This window comes from Fusarium falciforme, chromosome 2, assembly GCF_026873545.1.
Source record: "Fusarium falciforme chromosome 2, complete sequence".
NCBI lineage: Eukaryota > Fungi > Ascomycota > Sordariomycetes > Hypocreales > Nectriaceae > Fusarium > Fusarium falciforme.
The window spans coordinates 553,301-568,226 of record NC_070545.1 but is presented as its reverse complement, the minus strand read 5'-3'; the positions used below and the strand labels follow the sequence as shown (position 1 = coordinate 568,226).

The 14,926-nt window shown below is 52.2% G+C and overlaps 7 protein-coding genes across 7 annotated transcripts; 2 read left to right on the top strand and 5 right to left on the bottom strand.

The window, feature by feature from the left end:
• Positions 1 to 903: 903 nt before the first annotated feature.
• NCS54_00211600 (Cupin-7 domain-containing protein) lies at positions 904 to 1,272 on the top strand (the record flags this gene model as incomplete). The annotated part of the gene is made up of 1 exon (XM_053147722.1): positions 904 to 1,272. The coding sequence occupies one exon, from the start codon at positions 904 to 906 to the stop codon at positions 1,270 to 1,272; it is 369 nt and encodes a 122-aa protein (XP_053003697.1).
• Positions 1,273 to 2,069: 797 nt separating this feature from the next.
• Positions 2,070 to 2,871, top strand: NCS54_00211500 (Hypothetical protein; the record flags this gene model as incomplete). The annotated part of the gene is made up of 2 exons (XM_053147721.1): positions 2,070 to 2,613; positions 2,663 to 2,871. 2 exons carry the CDS (start codon positions 2,070 to 2,072, stop codon positions 2,869 to 2,871), a joined length of 753 nt encoding a protein of 250 aa, XP_053003696.1.
• A 296-nt stretch (positions 2,872 to 3,167) lies between these two features.
• NCS54_00211400 (MFS domain-containing protein) lies at positions 3,168 to 4,797 on the bottom strand (the record flags this gene model as incomplete). The annotated part of the gene is made up of 5 exons (XM_053147720.1): positions 3,168 to 3,315; positions 3,364 to 3,455; positions 3,508 to 3,834; positions 3,882 to 4,065; positions 4,331 to 4,797. 5 exons carry the CDS (start codon positions 4,795 to 4,797, stop codon positions 3,168 to 3,170), a joined length of 1,218 nt encoding a protein of 405 aa, XP_053003695.1.
• A 1,003-nt stretch (positions 4,798 to 5,800) lies between these two features.
• Positions 5,801 to 6,392, bottom strand: NCS54_00211300 (DUF4149 domain-containing protein; the record flags this gene model as incomplete). Its single annotated transcript, XM_053147719.1, has 2 exons — positions 5,801 to 5,979; positions 6,029 to 6,392. The coding sequence occupies 2 exons, from the start codon at positions 6,390 to 6,392 to the stop codon at positions 5,801 to 5,803; spliced, it is 543 nt and encodes a 180-aa protein (XP_053003694.1).
• Positions 6,393 to 7,144: 752 nt separating this feature from the next.
• NCS54_00211200 (Hypothetical protein) lies at positions 7,145 to 7,917 on the bottom strand (the record flags this gene model as incomplete). Its single annotated transcript, XM_053147718.1, has 2 exons — positions 7,145 to 7,150; positions 7,198 to 7,917. The coding sequence occupies 2 exons, from the start codon at positions 7,915 to 7,917 to the stop codon at positions 7,145 to 7,147; spliced, it is 726 nt and encodes a 241-aa protein (XP_053003693.1).
• Positions 7,918 to 8,215: 298 nt separating this feature from the next.
• On the bottom strand, positions 8,216 to 9,961 carry NCS54_00211100 (Phosphoinositide phospholipase C; the record flags this gene model as incomplete). Its single annotated transcript, XM_053147717.1, has 1 exon — positions 8,216 to 9,961. One exon carries the CDS (start codon positions 9,959 to 9,961, stop codon positions 8,216 to 8,218), a length of 1,746 nt encoding a protein of 581 aa, XP_053003692.1.
• Positions 9,962 to 12,564: 2,603 nt separating this feature from the next.
• NCS54_00211000 (Hypothetical protein) lies at positions 12,565 to 13,497 on the bottom strand (the record flags this gene model as incomplete). The annotated part of the gene is made up of 1 exon (XM_053147716.1): positions 12,565 to 13,497. The coding sequence occupies one exon, from the start codon at positions 13,495 to 13,497 to the stop codon at positions 12,565 to 12,567; it is 933 nt and encodes a 310-aa protein (XP_053003691.1).
• Between the last annotated feature and the right edge of the window lie 1,429 nt (positions 13,498 to 14,926).

Genomic DNA, 14,926 nt, shown 5'->3' with positions numbered 1-14,926 from the left:
CTCCCCGCCCTCGGCATGAAGCAACTAATCACTGCAAAGGGATCCCGCTTCCTTCAAGCCGTCAAGTGACTCTCCAAGCCTTCGGATCGGCAGCCTGCCTCGACAAAGTCCCAAGTGAACGTGTTTGAGATTGAGGATAGCCTCGGGCGTTTGTGGTCCGTCAAATGCTGACCCTGACCTGACTGGTCGTTTTGAACACGGAAAACTAGCCAACGGCTTGATGCTGCGGCCTAGGACAGCCTTGGCCATGCGTCCGCCTAGGGCTGGTAGTCTTGATGAAACCGATTGGCAGACCAGCAACAGTAGGCTTCTTTTCTCGCCTAGGTAGCTCTAGCTTCCTCATGACCCTTGGGCCTCAGTGCTGTCGGTGTCCGAGTGGACGGCCAAAATTTCAGCTCCCCGTGAGGGTGCAGATCTCGACCTGGCTCATTTCACCATGGTTTCTCTTTTCTCACCTCCCTTTGTTCGAGCAAGCTAACGGCGGCGCTATCTTTTGTTTCGCCGGAAACAGGGCTGATGCCGTTCGCATGTGTTCTTTGCGGGGTTGCATTCTGACTGGATTGCAGGCCTCATTCCGTCTTGGTCGATAGCAGCCCTGCTATACTACTGTAGCTGTCACTGTCATCTTTGGGGGAGGCCGTTTTATCGCAGGTCGAAGTCCGTCCTTCCAAAAATAAAGGCGATCATGTCTGGTCAAGCCAACATTGGCGATGGGTTTAAGGCAAGATTTATCAGCTATTAGCATTACTTCATTTGTCATCACAAGCTTATTAATATTATTTTCAAGCTGGATCTTGGATGATATAGTTGGGCTCTATCATCAGGTGAAGCGAGATGATTAGGCCTCGAGAACTTGTTGCCTTGTGACGCCTGTGCGACGACAACTCACCGTTGAAACCCGCCATGGAACAGTTCGAATTCCACCCCGCCACCACTTCGTACAATCGCGAATGGACACCCCTAGAGCCGGGCGTTGACGAGCTCGTCCTCAATCACGACTCTCAGACAGGCCGGCGCACGACTCTGCAGCGCTGGCAGCCGGGCGCCCGCAACCAGCAGCATGTGTTTGTCCACGACTATATCGAGGAAATCTTCTTGGTGGAGGGGGATCTGTACGACCTAAATCTCGACCAGGGCTGGGAGAAGGGCGCTTATGCATACCGGAAGCCCGGGATGCGGCATGGCCCGTTTAGAAGCGAGGCTGGATGTTTGATGTTTATCGTTTGCATCCCGGCAGGCGAAGATGGAAACGAGACTGGGGACAGGACGTGATGGGCGAACTACTCGGTCGAATAACGGGATGCGGCATGTTTGTGGAGAATGAGAGATGTTGTCTCTATGTCGTGCATGGGCGGAAGGGTTCCGTGAATTCGACTCGTGTCGATTGGTAGGAATACGGATCCGGGGTGGATAACGGAAGGGAGTCATTGTCGGTCGGAGGTCAAGGCTGGGTTTGGACCGAAGACCGGGCTTCCGTTGTCGGGCTTAAGTTGAAGCCGGCCGGAGCCATCTCCACCAAGGCCGTGTTGAGTGAGACTGCCTGAGAGAGTGGTCTGTTTATGGGACTCTGGGCAACTACAGAGTTAGTACCAGAAATCAATGTAAATTATGTATGGTTTTCACAAGCCTTTGCTGGTACACGATAGCCAACTGCCGATGGATTGTCCCGAGTAAGCATGGAAGCCTACACCACCACAATAACTCTACACAATGGACTTGTCTATTCAGCTTCCCCGCCTTGTCCTGTAATTATCCTACGTAACAATTCGTAGCTTCACATGTCTGTCAAATCCCATTGGCACCAGAGACGCGGGGTGGCTTGTGGAATGAGCCGGCCTAACCGTAAAACCGGCCTTTATTGTCGGGGAAGCGAAATCGGCCTCGGAGTTATCAGATGAGATTCATAAGATCTAAACCGGATCTTGATTGATATATGCTCCGTGCATGACGCCTATTCCATGTGGCTGGGATGAGAGTGACTCATTCTATATGAGTACAGCATCTATTTAAGCTCTGGTATTTCCTTGAGAAGTAGAAGCCGCCGTTGTGAACAATCATCAGCTCTCACCATGGCTCCATCCGCAACAGCCATCCAAGCCATCGAGGCCAGCCCTCGCGTCCATGAACTCCTCGACCGTCTACACGCCGAATCCGAAGCCCAAGAAAAGGCATTTTCTCAATACTGGTTCTACCTCACCCGCATCTTTGGCTACTACATCTCTGGCCAAACATGGACAGCCTCATCCGACGACCACATGCGTGACAAGTTTGTCGCCCTAGAGCAGGACAAGTGCCAGTTCATGTACCTCCTAGCGCGAAGCATCGACGCGCGCAACATTGTCGAGGCGGGTACGAGTTTTGGCGTTTCGACCATGTATCTTGCTCTCGCTGTTGGACAGAATGTCACTGAGGCGAGGAAGAGGGGGGAGGTTGTTACGGGAAAGGTTATTGGGACTGAAAAGGAGCCTAGCAAGGCGGCGAGAGCGAGGAAGCATTGGAGTGAGGCTGGGGAGGAGGTTGAGCCGTGGATTGAACTTAGAGAGGGTGATTTGACGGAGACGCTCAAGGTGGAGGAGGGAATGCCGGAGCAGATTGACATGCTGCTCCTCGACAGTGAGTCAACATCCATTTTTTGCTGGAGGTGTTACTGACAAAGGTTTAGTCTGGACGCCGCTGGCGCTGCCGACGCTGGAGATTATCAAGCCGAGACTGAAGAGGGGGGCCATCGTGCTGGCTGACAATACTGGCTGGGCAAAGATGCTATACAAGGAGTTTTTGGAGTACATTCACGATCCGAAGAACGGGTTCAAGACGACTACGACGGCGTATACTGGTGGTCTTGAGATGGCTATTTACCTCCCGTCTGATTGAGGGACGTGAGCTTGGCTGGGTAGTGGAAAAGGGTGTTTTGGCCATCTTGAATTGGGGGCTGATGAAGATTGAGGTTGGGATTGGTCCGTAATTGTCGCTATTTAAAATATTGGTAATGCTGGCTCTCGGGTGTCTGCACTCTTCATATCCTTGTTCAGTTTCGTAGCTGTCATTAAGGTAAAGAGATGGCCCATATGGTCAGAGTTGGAACCGGCTAGGGGCAACATTCCACTATAGAAGTAGACGCGAGACCGGATAATTCTGGTTCGCACATATGACGACCAGGTTATAGTACGCTACGCAGAAGAGTCCTCGTCCCTGTCGAGTTTCATCCTTGTGACGAAAAGCCAGAGTAGGAGCTGGACTGCGAATAGTGCCAGGATGACGGGCTGGAGGACTTGGACTCCGCCGGCTTGAGCGAGCGCTCCAACCACGAATGGGAATCTGGAGAAGATGAGATTCCTGGGTTAAATGGGATTGGGGATGACTTACATGCTTGCCCCAGATACGGCAAAAGCTGTGCCAAAGCCAACAGAGACAATATGCTTTTCGACCGGAAGGATCTTGGTCATCACCCTGATGCTCTGAACCTCGGTCAGTCGTGCGACCAATGTTGGAGAGAGCATGTATACTTACCGCTGGCATCACCATACCGATAGATAATCCCACCAGCGCCGCCATAATAGCACTCACCACAAACTCCTTACCAAGCCAAAATGCTAGTTCAAGGCCAATCGCGATAACGAGATACGCTGAGACCATAATCTTTTCCCCAAAGTAGCTCGTGATCCAGCCCAGTGCGAACCGGCCAACAGTGATGCCGATCCAGAAGCCAGAGGCGACGAGAGACGAGGCAGAGGGCGTGCCGTTGCGGACGTTGAGCATGAAGGTTACCAACCAGCCGCCGATTGTTACTTCGGCGCCTACGTAGAGTAGCATGAAGCTGGAGAATAGGAGGGTTACCTGAATTGGTGAGTAGCCTGATAGGTAAGATACCGTGATGGGCGTACCTTGTCTTTGAATACGGAGAATGTGAAGCTGTGGGCTTGGCCTGATGGTGACGTGTTGCGGCTCGTTCCGCAATCAGCCCAGAAAGACCACACTGTAGTTGCGGCGGCGGCAATAGCTAGACCGAGCTTTGAGATGATTAGGCCATTGCTGATTATGTTTGAGTTGTGGTCTTTACCATGAGATCTAGATACGTCAGTATGCTGTATCAGTGAGAGGAGAGCAGCTTACAATAGTATGACCACCAATTCCACCCCCTCGAGACAAACGCATTAACCTGTTCAACAGTCAACATAGAGAAACAACAAAAGGAAGGCATAACTCGACAGTAATCGGAGCAATCGTAGCCCCCAACCCCCAACACCCATGAAGAAACGCCAACATAGTACCCCCATTAGCCAACCCACCAACCCAACTATTCCACGTCCCATTCATAAGCCCGCTCCCAAACCCCGTGAGGACCAGCAGCGGTACCACGAGGCCAAACGGTGGATGCGCACACATGCCCACGTATGAGATTGCGTATGAACCTGTGGCAAAGGCTGCTACGCCGCGACGGCCGAATTTTTGGTGGAGCCTGTTTGAGGTGAATGCTGCGGTGACGCAGCCTAGCATGGGGCCGAGGAATATGAGGGATACGATGGAGTAGGGGAGGGAGTAGTAGTTTTCCAAATGGGGGACCATTGCGCCTGGGGTTCCGTCGTTCATGCCGTAGATTGTGAAAGCGAAGTAGCAGGATAGAGTTCGGAAGGTGTTTTCTCTGGAGCCGTTCCATCTCTGGGCGACGGAGGCGGCTGTTGAAGGAGGAATTGCAGAAACGGCATCATGAATTGTCGGCTCTGGTTGTGTTTCTGGGAGGTGGGTGGTGGTGTGGACGGGATCAAGAGTCGCGAGGGTCACGGTGGCAGTCTGTGCCATTGCCACGGTTCTCAATGAAGATACAGAATTATAAGTAAGCTTGTAAAATAACGGACAGCTCCTTCACTTATAGCTCCTCGTCCCCCTCGTGTAAGTCGGTGACTGTTTCAAGTCGTCACCTGGACACTTGCAAGGTGGGACTCCGGGCCGGACTTCCGACCGAGGATTCTCCCATGTTGAGCCAGAGTTAAACCCAACATGATTGTAGTTGCAGATCTTTCCGAGACCATAACGTTTGCTGATTCAGCTGGTTTGTGAGATCTGGTGGAAGGCAAGGAGGTGAGATGGATATGGGTGGTTCTTGTGGTGTCGGTCGATGAATTCGAGCTGTCAAATCTCACTTACATGGGATACACTCCATCTTTAAAGGATGTAAAAGGTAATTTACCCCGAGACCGGACGTCGTATAACTACGCCCTACCACACGTTCCCCACCCTTCAAGGGCCTTTAAGCTCGTGAATGTCTTGGATCACGCCACCCACGAAGTAAGCATATCTGCTATTGGGACTCTGCTACCCCTGGTCTATACATCCCCAGAGATCGGCTGCAGTATGGATGATAAGACACCAAAGAATAACTTAACAGCTACGACTCCCACGCTACGCTATTTAAAATCACACGTCCCAGGGTCTGTCGCTGAGAAATATTCTCAGGGACCTATCGGTGAGAGGCGTTCCCCCAAGTGCACAATGAGTCGGGCACCCTGCGCTATCTCTCACACGAGCTCCCTATCATAGATGATAATACATGATGATTGCGGATAGGCTGGGTGTACGAGAGAAGAGTAACGGTTAGCAGACCTCCCGCACGCATGTAGATGATAGACTTGGGAAGCTAGGTCGGGCTATGCTTCATATGAAGGGGCTCTGTCTTTGAGACGAACTGTGTATTTATACGTAATAAGTGGAGATAAACAATGTCCTATAGTCTAGAATCCGGCCAGATACACTTATTCAATGCTTTTCAAGTCTCATCCATGTCCAGCTGTCAGTGTCTATCGCATCACAGAGAGGCCTCTTGATACTGGAGGTGAGAGGCCAGCCTCCACGTGTACCAGAGATGAGCACCTAGCCCGATCAAGTTCAAATGAATGCACATGGCATGCGCGGTCGAGAATTTCTTCTTGAGGACCTGCATCGTGGGACTGGGGCCCTCTAGGTTTGCCGCCTTATCCAAGGTCCCTTGTTTTGTCAGTTATTGGTCCACATCTACACACAAAGACCTGCTCACCTTGATCTACACGATCCAACATCAACTTTTTAGTCCTAGGTCCAAAGACCAAAAGGTTCAACACCGAGACAACACCCGAGACTGTAAACGGGATCCAATCACTCTTGTGCTGTACCAACGACACTGGGCCGTATGGTGGGAACGTGACGGCTGAGAGGAACAGCAGCAGCGCCTGTCCGTGAAAATAAATCGGAAAAATATGCTTCTGAAAGTTGACGTAAGGATTCCGAGGAAGATTCTTAAACGCGACCTTGGTGACGATGAATGTCTGGTACAGCTGAGAGCCCAGTAGTGTGGAGAAGGAGAGGAGGTGAAAGGGTGCCAGACTGGCGACGACGGTTTGGACAGCAGTGCTGAGGGCCATGATGAAAGTAAAGATGAGAAATTGAGTTGATGAGGTTGGTTAGATTCGACTTGGGGGTTGGGGTTTTATTGTTTTTTGTAAGGGATGGGTTGCGTGTCTTAGTGACGCAAGTTACATCCGAAGGCATTCGGAAGTTAACTTGGTCGGAGAATATGAGTCGATATTATGGGCTGGATTTGTAATGACGCATCCAGAAAGGAATGCCTTGTCTTTGGGCTTATCAGCCTTGATTTATTAATCAGGGTCTTATACGGATAACCATGTAAGGAGTTTAGTTGCCAACGAATTGCGAGTTGTTCTTTCAGGTTTCTCCTGCTTTGAGTTTGTCAACATGCGTGGATATTTGACAAATTACCAAGGCTATCATTTATGATATACACGTTTTATTTTAGATTGAAAATTTCGTAGCACGAAACATGAACAGGATCAAATCGCCGAGGCCATGTATCTCCAGTCGGATCCGAAGCGAGCCGGGCACATCTCAATTCCGGGGACCGGCGGACCCACCGCAACAACCGGACATGGCCGGAAATCACTATTAATCCTCACCCAGTAGAAACCATCAGGAGATTCGAGTGAAAGGTACGTGTTTAGATGACGAAGTTTCTAACCGATGAGCTGCAATGCTCCCGTGATGCTCCCTATAGATCCGTGGTGCTTCACTCATGCTTGCACTGCCTCGTCGCGGTGGCTCAAGATGACTTCTCCGTTGTGTACTGCAATTTATCAAGTCCATATCCCTTGATAAACTGCTAATCCTATACACAATTAACACCATCCTGACCACAAACCCCGTCAAACTCACCATCATGGTCTCCCATCCAAACCAACTCATGACCCATCCCAACAACGCCAACCCACCTCTCCAGATAACAGGCGCAACATCCTCTCGTAGTAAATCACCCACCACATCCCTCGCATAGTCATCCAACTTGACAAACCTCGCTCCCCTAAGATATCCCCGTCGAGCAACCCATTCTCTCAGCGGCGCGTAGATGCTCTCGTCTGGAATTGTGATGCCCTCTGCGTGGTCGAATCGTGCACTTCGGACACTGCCTGTTTTGACTGTAACGACGGGTACGCCTAGAGGTGCTAGCTCTCTCCTCATGGTGCGACTGAGCGCTTCGACGGCTGCCTTGCTGGCGTTGTATGCCCCAAAAAGAGGGGGACATAGTCCAGCGTTGATGCTCCCAATGTTAACCACCAAACCTTTAGCTTCAAGAAGCAGCGGAAGAAAAGCTTGTGTGACAGCCCATATAGCAAAAACATTAACATCAAACAACCGTCTAACCTCTGCAACCGGTTCATCAGCAAAGGGCATAACATGAATAACACCAGCATTGTTGACGAGGACGAGGGTGGTGATGCCGAGCGGGGACAGGGCCGGGTCGATCTCGGAGGCGGTGCGGCCCGAGGCCATGACGTGGTGACCGCGGGAGTGGAACTCGCGGGAGTGGAACTCGCGGGCGAGGGCGGGGCCGATACCGCCGGCGGAGCAGCCGGTGGTGAAGATGAATTTTGCCATGTTTGACAAGAATGATGAAGTGGCCGTTGATGGAGGGGCTGCGTCATGAGTTGATGTGGCTGGACCAAATGCTATAGTGTCAGCACCTATGAGATCACTATTAAGGACAATCAATTAAGAGAGAATTGTGACTAGGAAGCGTAGCATATCTGTTAGCTCACTACCAAACAGGTATATACGCGACATACACCAAGCATGGGTATGCGCTTAAAGATCTCATCAAACATTGCAAAAATCAAACACTTCATTCATAATTCAATCATGTACTCATAAAATCCCATGCTCAAACATCTTCAAATCAAGCATCCTCGAACTCAAACTTGACAAGCAACGAACACTTTGTCTCGTGACCCTTGAGGTCCAGCATCCGGATGAAGCTCCACCCAGGCACGACGTAGAGCAGGCGCACGGCGGCGACGGCAAACATGGGGTTTTTGGTCCAGCTGTCGTCGCTCTTGATAAGCATCCGCAAAAAGACGAGCTCGTTGTCCTCGTACTCCCACTCCAGGGTCTCATCCCAGACAGGGTCCGTTGGCGGCGGGTTCTCTCCGCGGTGGAGGAATCCAAGCCGGTGCTGCTTGTACGGGGATGTCTTGCGCTTGGGTGGGTTGTTCTTGAGGTCGTCTGGGTGGTAGAGTGAGCACGTCAGGTACGGCTTGATGCCATCTGCCTCTGAATCGCCGTGCAGGGGAATGTCGGTGGCGCCCGCGACATGAAGTTTGAGTCGTCGAGTCCGTCCCGTGTTGAGCTTGCCGCTTCCACCAGCCCGTAGGGCCGCGGGCTTCAGCACGTAACCATCAGTGCCGCTGAAGAGAGCCTCGTTGAGCTGGTTGCTGGCGCCAAAGTTCTGCAGGTTAAGGGCGCAGATCTGGGCGCCGATGCCCCAATAAGGCACAGGCTTGAGGTTGGTTGACGAGATGCGCGTGCCCTTGGGGAAGACTCGCATGAGGTGATGGGCATTGTGTCGCGAAATTTCGGCGCTCTTATCCGGGAGGTGAGCGGCCAAACCGGACTCGGAGACGTTGATCAGGTGGTGGTGAGGCCCGTTGGTCAGCGTTCCAGTCTCGTACCATGAGTTGTCGATGGGCTTGACGGACTGGGCGTAGACTCCAAGCTCGGCGAGTTCAGGGATAATGATGGAAGGCTCCTCGGTCTTCTTCTTCTTCTTGTACTCCTCCCTGGCGGCCTTTTCCTCCTCCTCATCTTCAGAGTCGCTCGAGCTAGAGTCGCTAGACGAGGGCTCGCCTTGGAAGTGGTACTCGACAATGACGGCAATCTTGGCGCCCAGATCGCCCAGTCTGACATGGTCACCCGAGCCGGCCTGTTCCTCGTGGCCAAGATACCTCACAGCCTTGCTCAAGAGACGATCCCCCCACACGTCCTGCATGATGTTGACCAGGCGCATCTGGCCGTAAGCGTCGCAGTGGTTTTCCAGAGACAGCAACACGGGCGCGGCATGGTAGCCAGGTGTGTTTTGTGCCTCGGCGGCCTCTTTGTCGACAGAATCACGAATAGTCTCACACACCAGGCGGAATGGAATGTGGGATACCAGAGTGTAACCGTGGGTGACCTTGGGCTCGTCCCTATCGTCACTGTTGTCCCACGCATCAATCTCGACACATCGTGCGCCAGTCCGCAGGGCGGTCTCATAAGCGGTCGCGCAAGAGGTGCCGTAGAGCTGATGGGCCATTAGATACGTATTGTGGCTGGAGCTGATAAAGTACTCGGGCAGAGGGTAAGACCTGTCGGTGAGCTCTGGAGGCACCCGGATGTGCGGCTTGCTGACGAATTCGAGGAGGGGCCTGGTGGGCTCATCCGAGTCGAGGCCGGCATCTCTCTTGGAAAGGATCTTTTGCTCGGCGATGAATGACCTCAGGGCATGGCTGACTCTGAGGTCAGTGGTGATGCGACGCACGCTGTGACCACCGCCTGCGACGGTGTCGTTGTCAATCTCCTCGCCCCAGTCTTCATCGTTGAGGCGACGGTTCTTGAAGGGGTTCAAGTCGCCGATACGAGCGGCGATGTCGTTGGTTATGGCATCCATGGTTTAAGCGGTTTGACAGTCGCTGAAGATGGAGGAGGAGGAAGATGAGGTGAGCTCAGGTGAGGGGCAACCAAGGTAAGCTTAACCTTGAGCTGAATATGGAACTAAGGACGGGAGGCTGGGTAAGCCATGAAAAGGTGAATTGAGAAAAGGACGTCAACTTTTAAGAGCCGACTTGTCAAGACATCAGATCTCGAGTGATGCACTGCCACAAGAGTGTAATATAAAGTCTTGTCCTGCGTCAACCTTGGACAGCCGCCAAGGTGAAGCTCCGTCAAACGGCACCTTGGCTCCGAGTTGGCTCGGTCGAGTGAGCTGTTATTTGCTGCCGTCATGCGAGTTTGTGGAGACGCCGCGAGCTTCGCCACAAAAGCCGGAGCTGGTGGCCATCCATGTTGCTGGAGCTCTGGTGTTGTTACGGCTGGGCCAATTGCTTGGTCACGGCCGTGGCATTTCGTCGCAAGAAATACACGGACAGCTATCGCATTAGGACAGCGCATGCATGCCATATCAAGGCACATAAGGCCAAGATGCCCCTTTCAACACTTGTCTCTACTTGGCATCGGATCCGCCGAAATGTTGGAACCGACATAAAGTCGTTCTCGGAATTCTTGTAATGATGGTAGAGCCTCAAATTGTCGAGGTAAAGGTCGCATCTTGTAGATCACAGTGGTGATGGAGCTGACGGGCTCGCTTGAACGACAAAGACATCGAAGAAGAGATTGAGTATCGTAACAACTCGATAAAAGACCCGTGAAGCCAGCGATTACACTCAAGAAGTGCAAAGAGGCTTCCAATCGCATCAACAAGATTCATCTGATGAATATCGATGGTCCAGGGTGAGACACAGACAGACAGACAGCACCCGTGCCTGAGGACCGAAAATTACAGCCTAGCGATTCAGGCATCAACAAAAGGCATCAACATTCAGCCCCACCACAAGCCGCGACGCGCAGGTAGAAAAGCGGCCATCTCGAAAAAATCTTTCCTTCTCTTTTTTTTCTTTCTTCTTCATGAACAACGCAAAATAACAACCTTCATGTTTCTCTTACTACATTGATGAGAGGTGCAGTCGCAAGACTCGTGCCCAGGACCACCGATTTCGAGGAACACAGAATGGGAGAGAAAAGCGAACAGTCTTGGGTGCGGTGCTTCCCAGCCTTTTTGTGCCAATGGGGAGGATCGCAATGATTGAACGTACATATCTTGACGTAGATCTTATGATTGAAGAAGTGCCAGTCTTTCAGGAGGCTCGAAGCAGTCGATAAGACTGCTTATTGCCTTTTCTAGAGTCCTTGACCTCTGGGGTTGGACTGGAACGGACCTCTGCACAAATGAAGTCTATTCACGCGCATCAATGCATGCGTGCTGTACTGCCTTGGCTCGTTACCAGCGTCGCCTTGCAGCTGCCTGCATCGCCAGAGTACGAGAGTGCCCGTTAATGGCAACAAGAGCAAATGTGGAATAATGTCCAGCGACGGACGAATTGGTCAAAGAACTGAGGGAATCGAGTTTGCAATCTTCGCCATTTGGATTCGAAGATGGTGCCTGAATCGCTAGGCTATCATTTTCCCCAGGCTGACGAGACGATGCCTTTGCTTCACAAGAGATGCCAGCGCTTCACCTCTGTCCGTAGGAGCAAAGGTTCGACCTTGGGCGTTCCTTTTTATCGCACCGTCTGGCATGATGCTTTGTTTTGCCAATTTATTGGATCGCTCACGATACCTCCGACGTTCAAGGGATCGAGCCCCCCAACAATTGGACTCTTCAACCCAACGACGACACCGTTGTTGCTTGACCAAGGCTGGTAGGCTGGTCTGGCATTAGAGCTTGATTCTTTAAAGTCCGTCTTGTCCATCGTGGATGGTTGACATCCTGGTTGAGACACTTGTGATTGATGGCGGTGCATTCGATGATGGCGAGCACATAGCTAACATCGGATATTGGAGCTGGATGAATGTGGGAAGAGAGAAGTGCTCGGTGACACATAAAGTCACTATGCCATCAGTTAAAATGCCATCAGAGACAGCTAATGAGATATCCACGGTGAAGCAAAAATGGAAACCTGCCCCTGCCCCTGAGCGAGTGCCAGTGTTACTCCAAGAGGGATGCTAACAACTGTGACAAGGCTGACATGGCCATTCACTCAGGTTCACATTCATCAGTATCACAATTCAATCAACACATGGAGACAATCAAGTTTCATTCAAACTATTCAACACTATTCTTTCCAGCCACGCCTGGGCGACCTCATGCTCCACAAGCAGAGTTTTTTCGCCTTGACAAATGAGCAGGAGACTCTGCGTCTCCCGCCGTTATTCAAAAAAAGGAAAAATTTCAAACAGCTGTTACTTGAAGAGCTGCAGAAGAAAAGAAGAAAGAGGAGGGCGTATTCCCTACTCTTGCGTGGTCTGTTGTGTTTTTTCGGATGTCTCTTTTGGGGCTTTTCGTTGATTATCCGTGTTGCAGGAAAATTGATGGAATAAAAGACTGCCGACGATACTTGCGCGAGAGCGAACAATCACACCGGAGATTCGAATTGAGAGGACGTCTAAAAGAAAAGTCAGAAGGCTGTATACACAAAACTCATCAGGGAAACTCACTTATGCCTCGGTGATGCTGCGGGCAGCAGTGCGGATGGCGTCGATGTCTCGCTTGGCCTTCCAGCAAGGCTGACCAGGGTAGAAGCACCATCGCTTGTCGACCTGCTTGTCGTCGCGCTTGGCGTGGTTCCACTGAGACTGTCCAGGGAAGAAGCCCCAGGGGGTGGGAGGGCCGTAGTTGGGAGTCTGAGGAGCCTCGGCCTCTTCGTCGTCACCGAGAGCCTCAACGACGGCATCGGCAGCGCGCTTGGCCTTCCAGCATGGCTGTCCGGGGTAGAAGCACCAGCGCTTGTCCTTTTGCTCGGCGGCTTCGGCCTTGGCCTTGGCTTCGGGGCTGGCGTTGCGCTTGTTCTTCCAGCACGGCTGGCCTGGGTAGAAGCACCACGGTTCGGCGTCGCGCTTGGCCTTGGGGTCGCTGTCGGCGGGGAAGGCTCTCTCGAGGTTGAGGCTGCGGTAGTATTCTCCGGAGTCGTCCCTGGTGGCGAGGGAGATGACGTTGGCGAGCTCGTGGATCTCGCGCTTGGCCTTGAAGGCAGCGCCGCCGGCCAGGTTGCTCAGATCAGCTTCAGCATCGGCGTCGGCGGATCGAGCCTCGTTGCCAGAGATTTGGAGGGCGTCGGAGAAGGCCTCAGCTGCGCGCTTGACCTTCCAGCAGGGCTGGCCAGGATAGAAGCACCAGGGCTTGGCTTCAGCGTCAGCATCGGCATCACGCTTAGCCTTCTTCCAGCAAGGCTGTCCTGGGTAGAAGCACCAAGGGCTGGCCTTGGCCTCAGCGACGGGTTCAGCCTTGGGCTCGGGGAGAGCCTCCCGCTTGGCCTTCTTCCAGCATGGCTGGCCGGGATAGAAGCACCAAGGCTCAGGCTCGGCGTCAGGGGCAGGCGCGGCCATGGCGGTGGCAGCCAGGACGGCCAGAGTTGCGAGAGTGAACTTCATGTTGGCAAGGAAGTCTTTCTCGATAGCGAATGTCGGGAATGGGAGTGTAACGAGAGGTACTCGTTAGGGATCTTGTATCAGTAACTTGTCTGAAGGTGAGGTTTGTCGTATTTGTCGTTGTCCTTCTTGTGATGTTGGAACGAGCCTGGAGGAGAAGCATATATCCTGAGGTATTCAGTCTTTCTTTATAGACGAAATGGTCAATAAGCCGAAAGGGGAGAGTCGATGGGATCCCGGACTTACCCCCCTGGTGGACTGTCTATTCAGTCTATTGACGCTGGAGGGGTCAATAAGCCCGCCTCACCTGCCACTCCTGGGGAAATACACGTCAAAGAAACATGGTATGCAGCCCTCATAAAGTCGTTTCTTTGAGAGAAAAGGAGTTGCCAGCCACTAGGAGAACACATGCAACGGTATCAAACCTTGGCCGGCAAGGGGGAACGGTGCGGCTTATTGACAGCTGGTGTTAGCGTTGACCGCCCATTTCAACTAAGAGAAGACGCTGCGGTATGCGTTTATATTCAAGTTTAGACTCTGGTTTGCCGCCTGCCGCTCAGGAGCAGCTGCACGATACGCAACTGTCAACCAGCGTAAAAGATCTCACAAGCACCATGAGGATCAAACTAATCCTCTCCTCAAGCGTTGGCCATTTCTTTCTGGCGAGAGTTTCTTTCACATCAGTCGCGTGTTCTGGCTCATTGATGTGGTCAGTGCTAATTGACGCTCTATTGACACCCAAAAGGGGTAACTTGGCAGCTGGCGGCCGCAACGGTCTGCCAACCGCACGCCGGTGAGCTGAAACGGGCGCATGCTTTTTAGGAGGTTAACAGTGGGGATCTTGACAAAAGATGCACGTTTTGGGGAATTGGCACTGTTAGAGGGAGTTGGGCCAGATGAGCGCTCATATCCAGATACGGGTATTCACAGCTTGATATTCGTATTCACCTTGCAAGTATATGTGAGATTTGTGCATTAAAGGTCTGTAAACCGACTGGAATTTCTTTCTGCTGCCTTCCAAGTCGTGTATATTTGCCCTGGCGCACGGTGTTTACCAGTGTCAACATGAGTCACCTTCGTCGTCAAACCCATGCCTCTCTCTTGATAGATGAAAACCAGCAGAAATGAGCACACGGACTAGATGAACATGACAACAACCTTAAATCAGCAAGGTTGGGGAACTCCACCCAACAACCAGCATCCTAAAGCTGGCACACCAGGCAACGGAGCACATGAACAGCTTCTTTCGGGTAGCGACTTGTTTCCGACGTTTGAAAGGGTTCTAGACATGGACTTGTTCAACTTTGCCTTGGATAGACAGCCAGTTGCGTGCCTTGATTCGATCTGGTTGGGAAGGGGGGGGGGGTTTGAGGAGCGATCTGGAGGAGAGCCGCATCAAAGGAGTAGCACACCTACCTGAAGCAGGGGACGC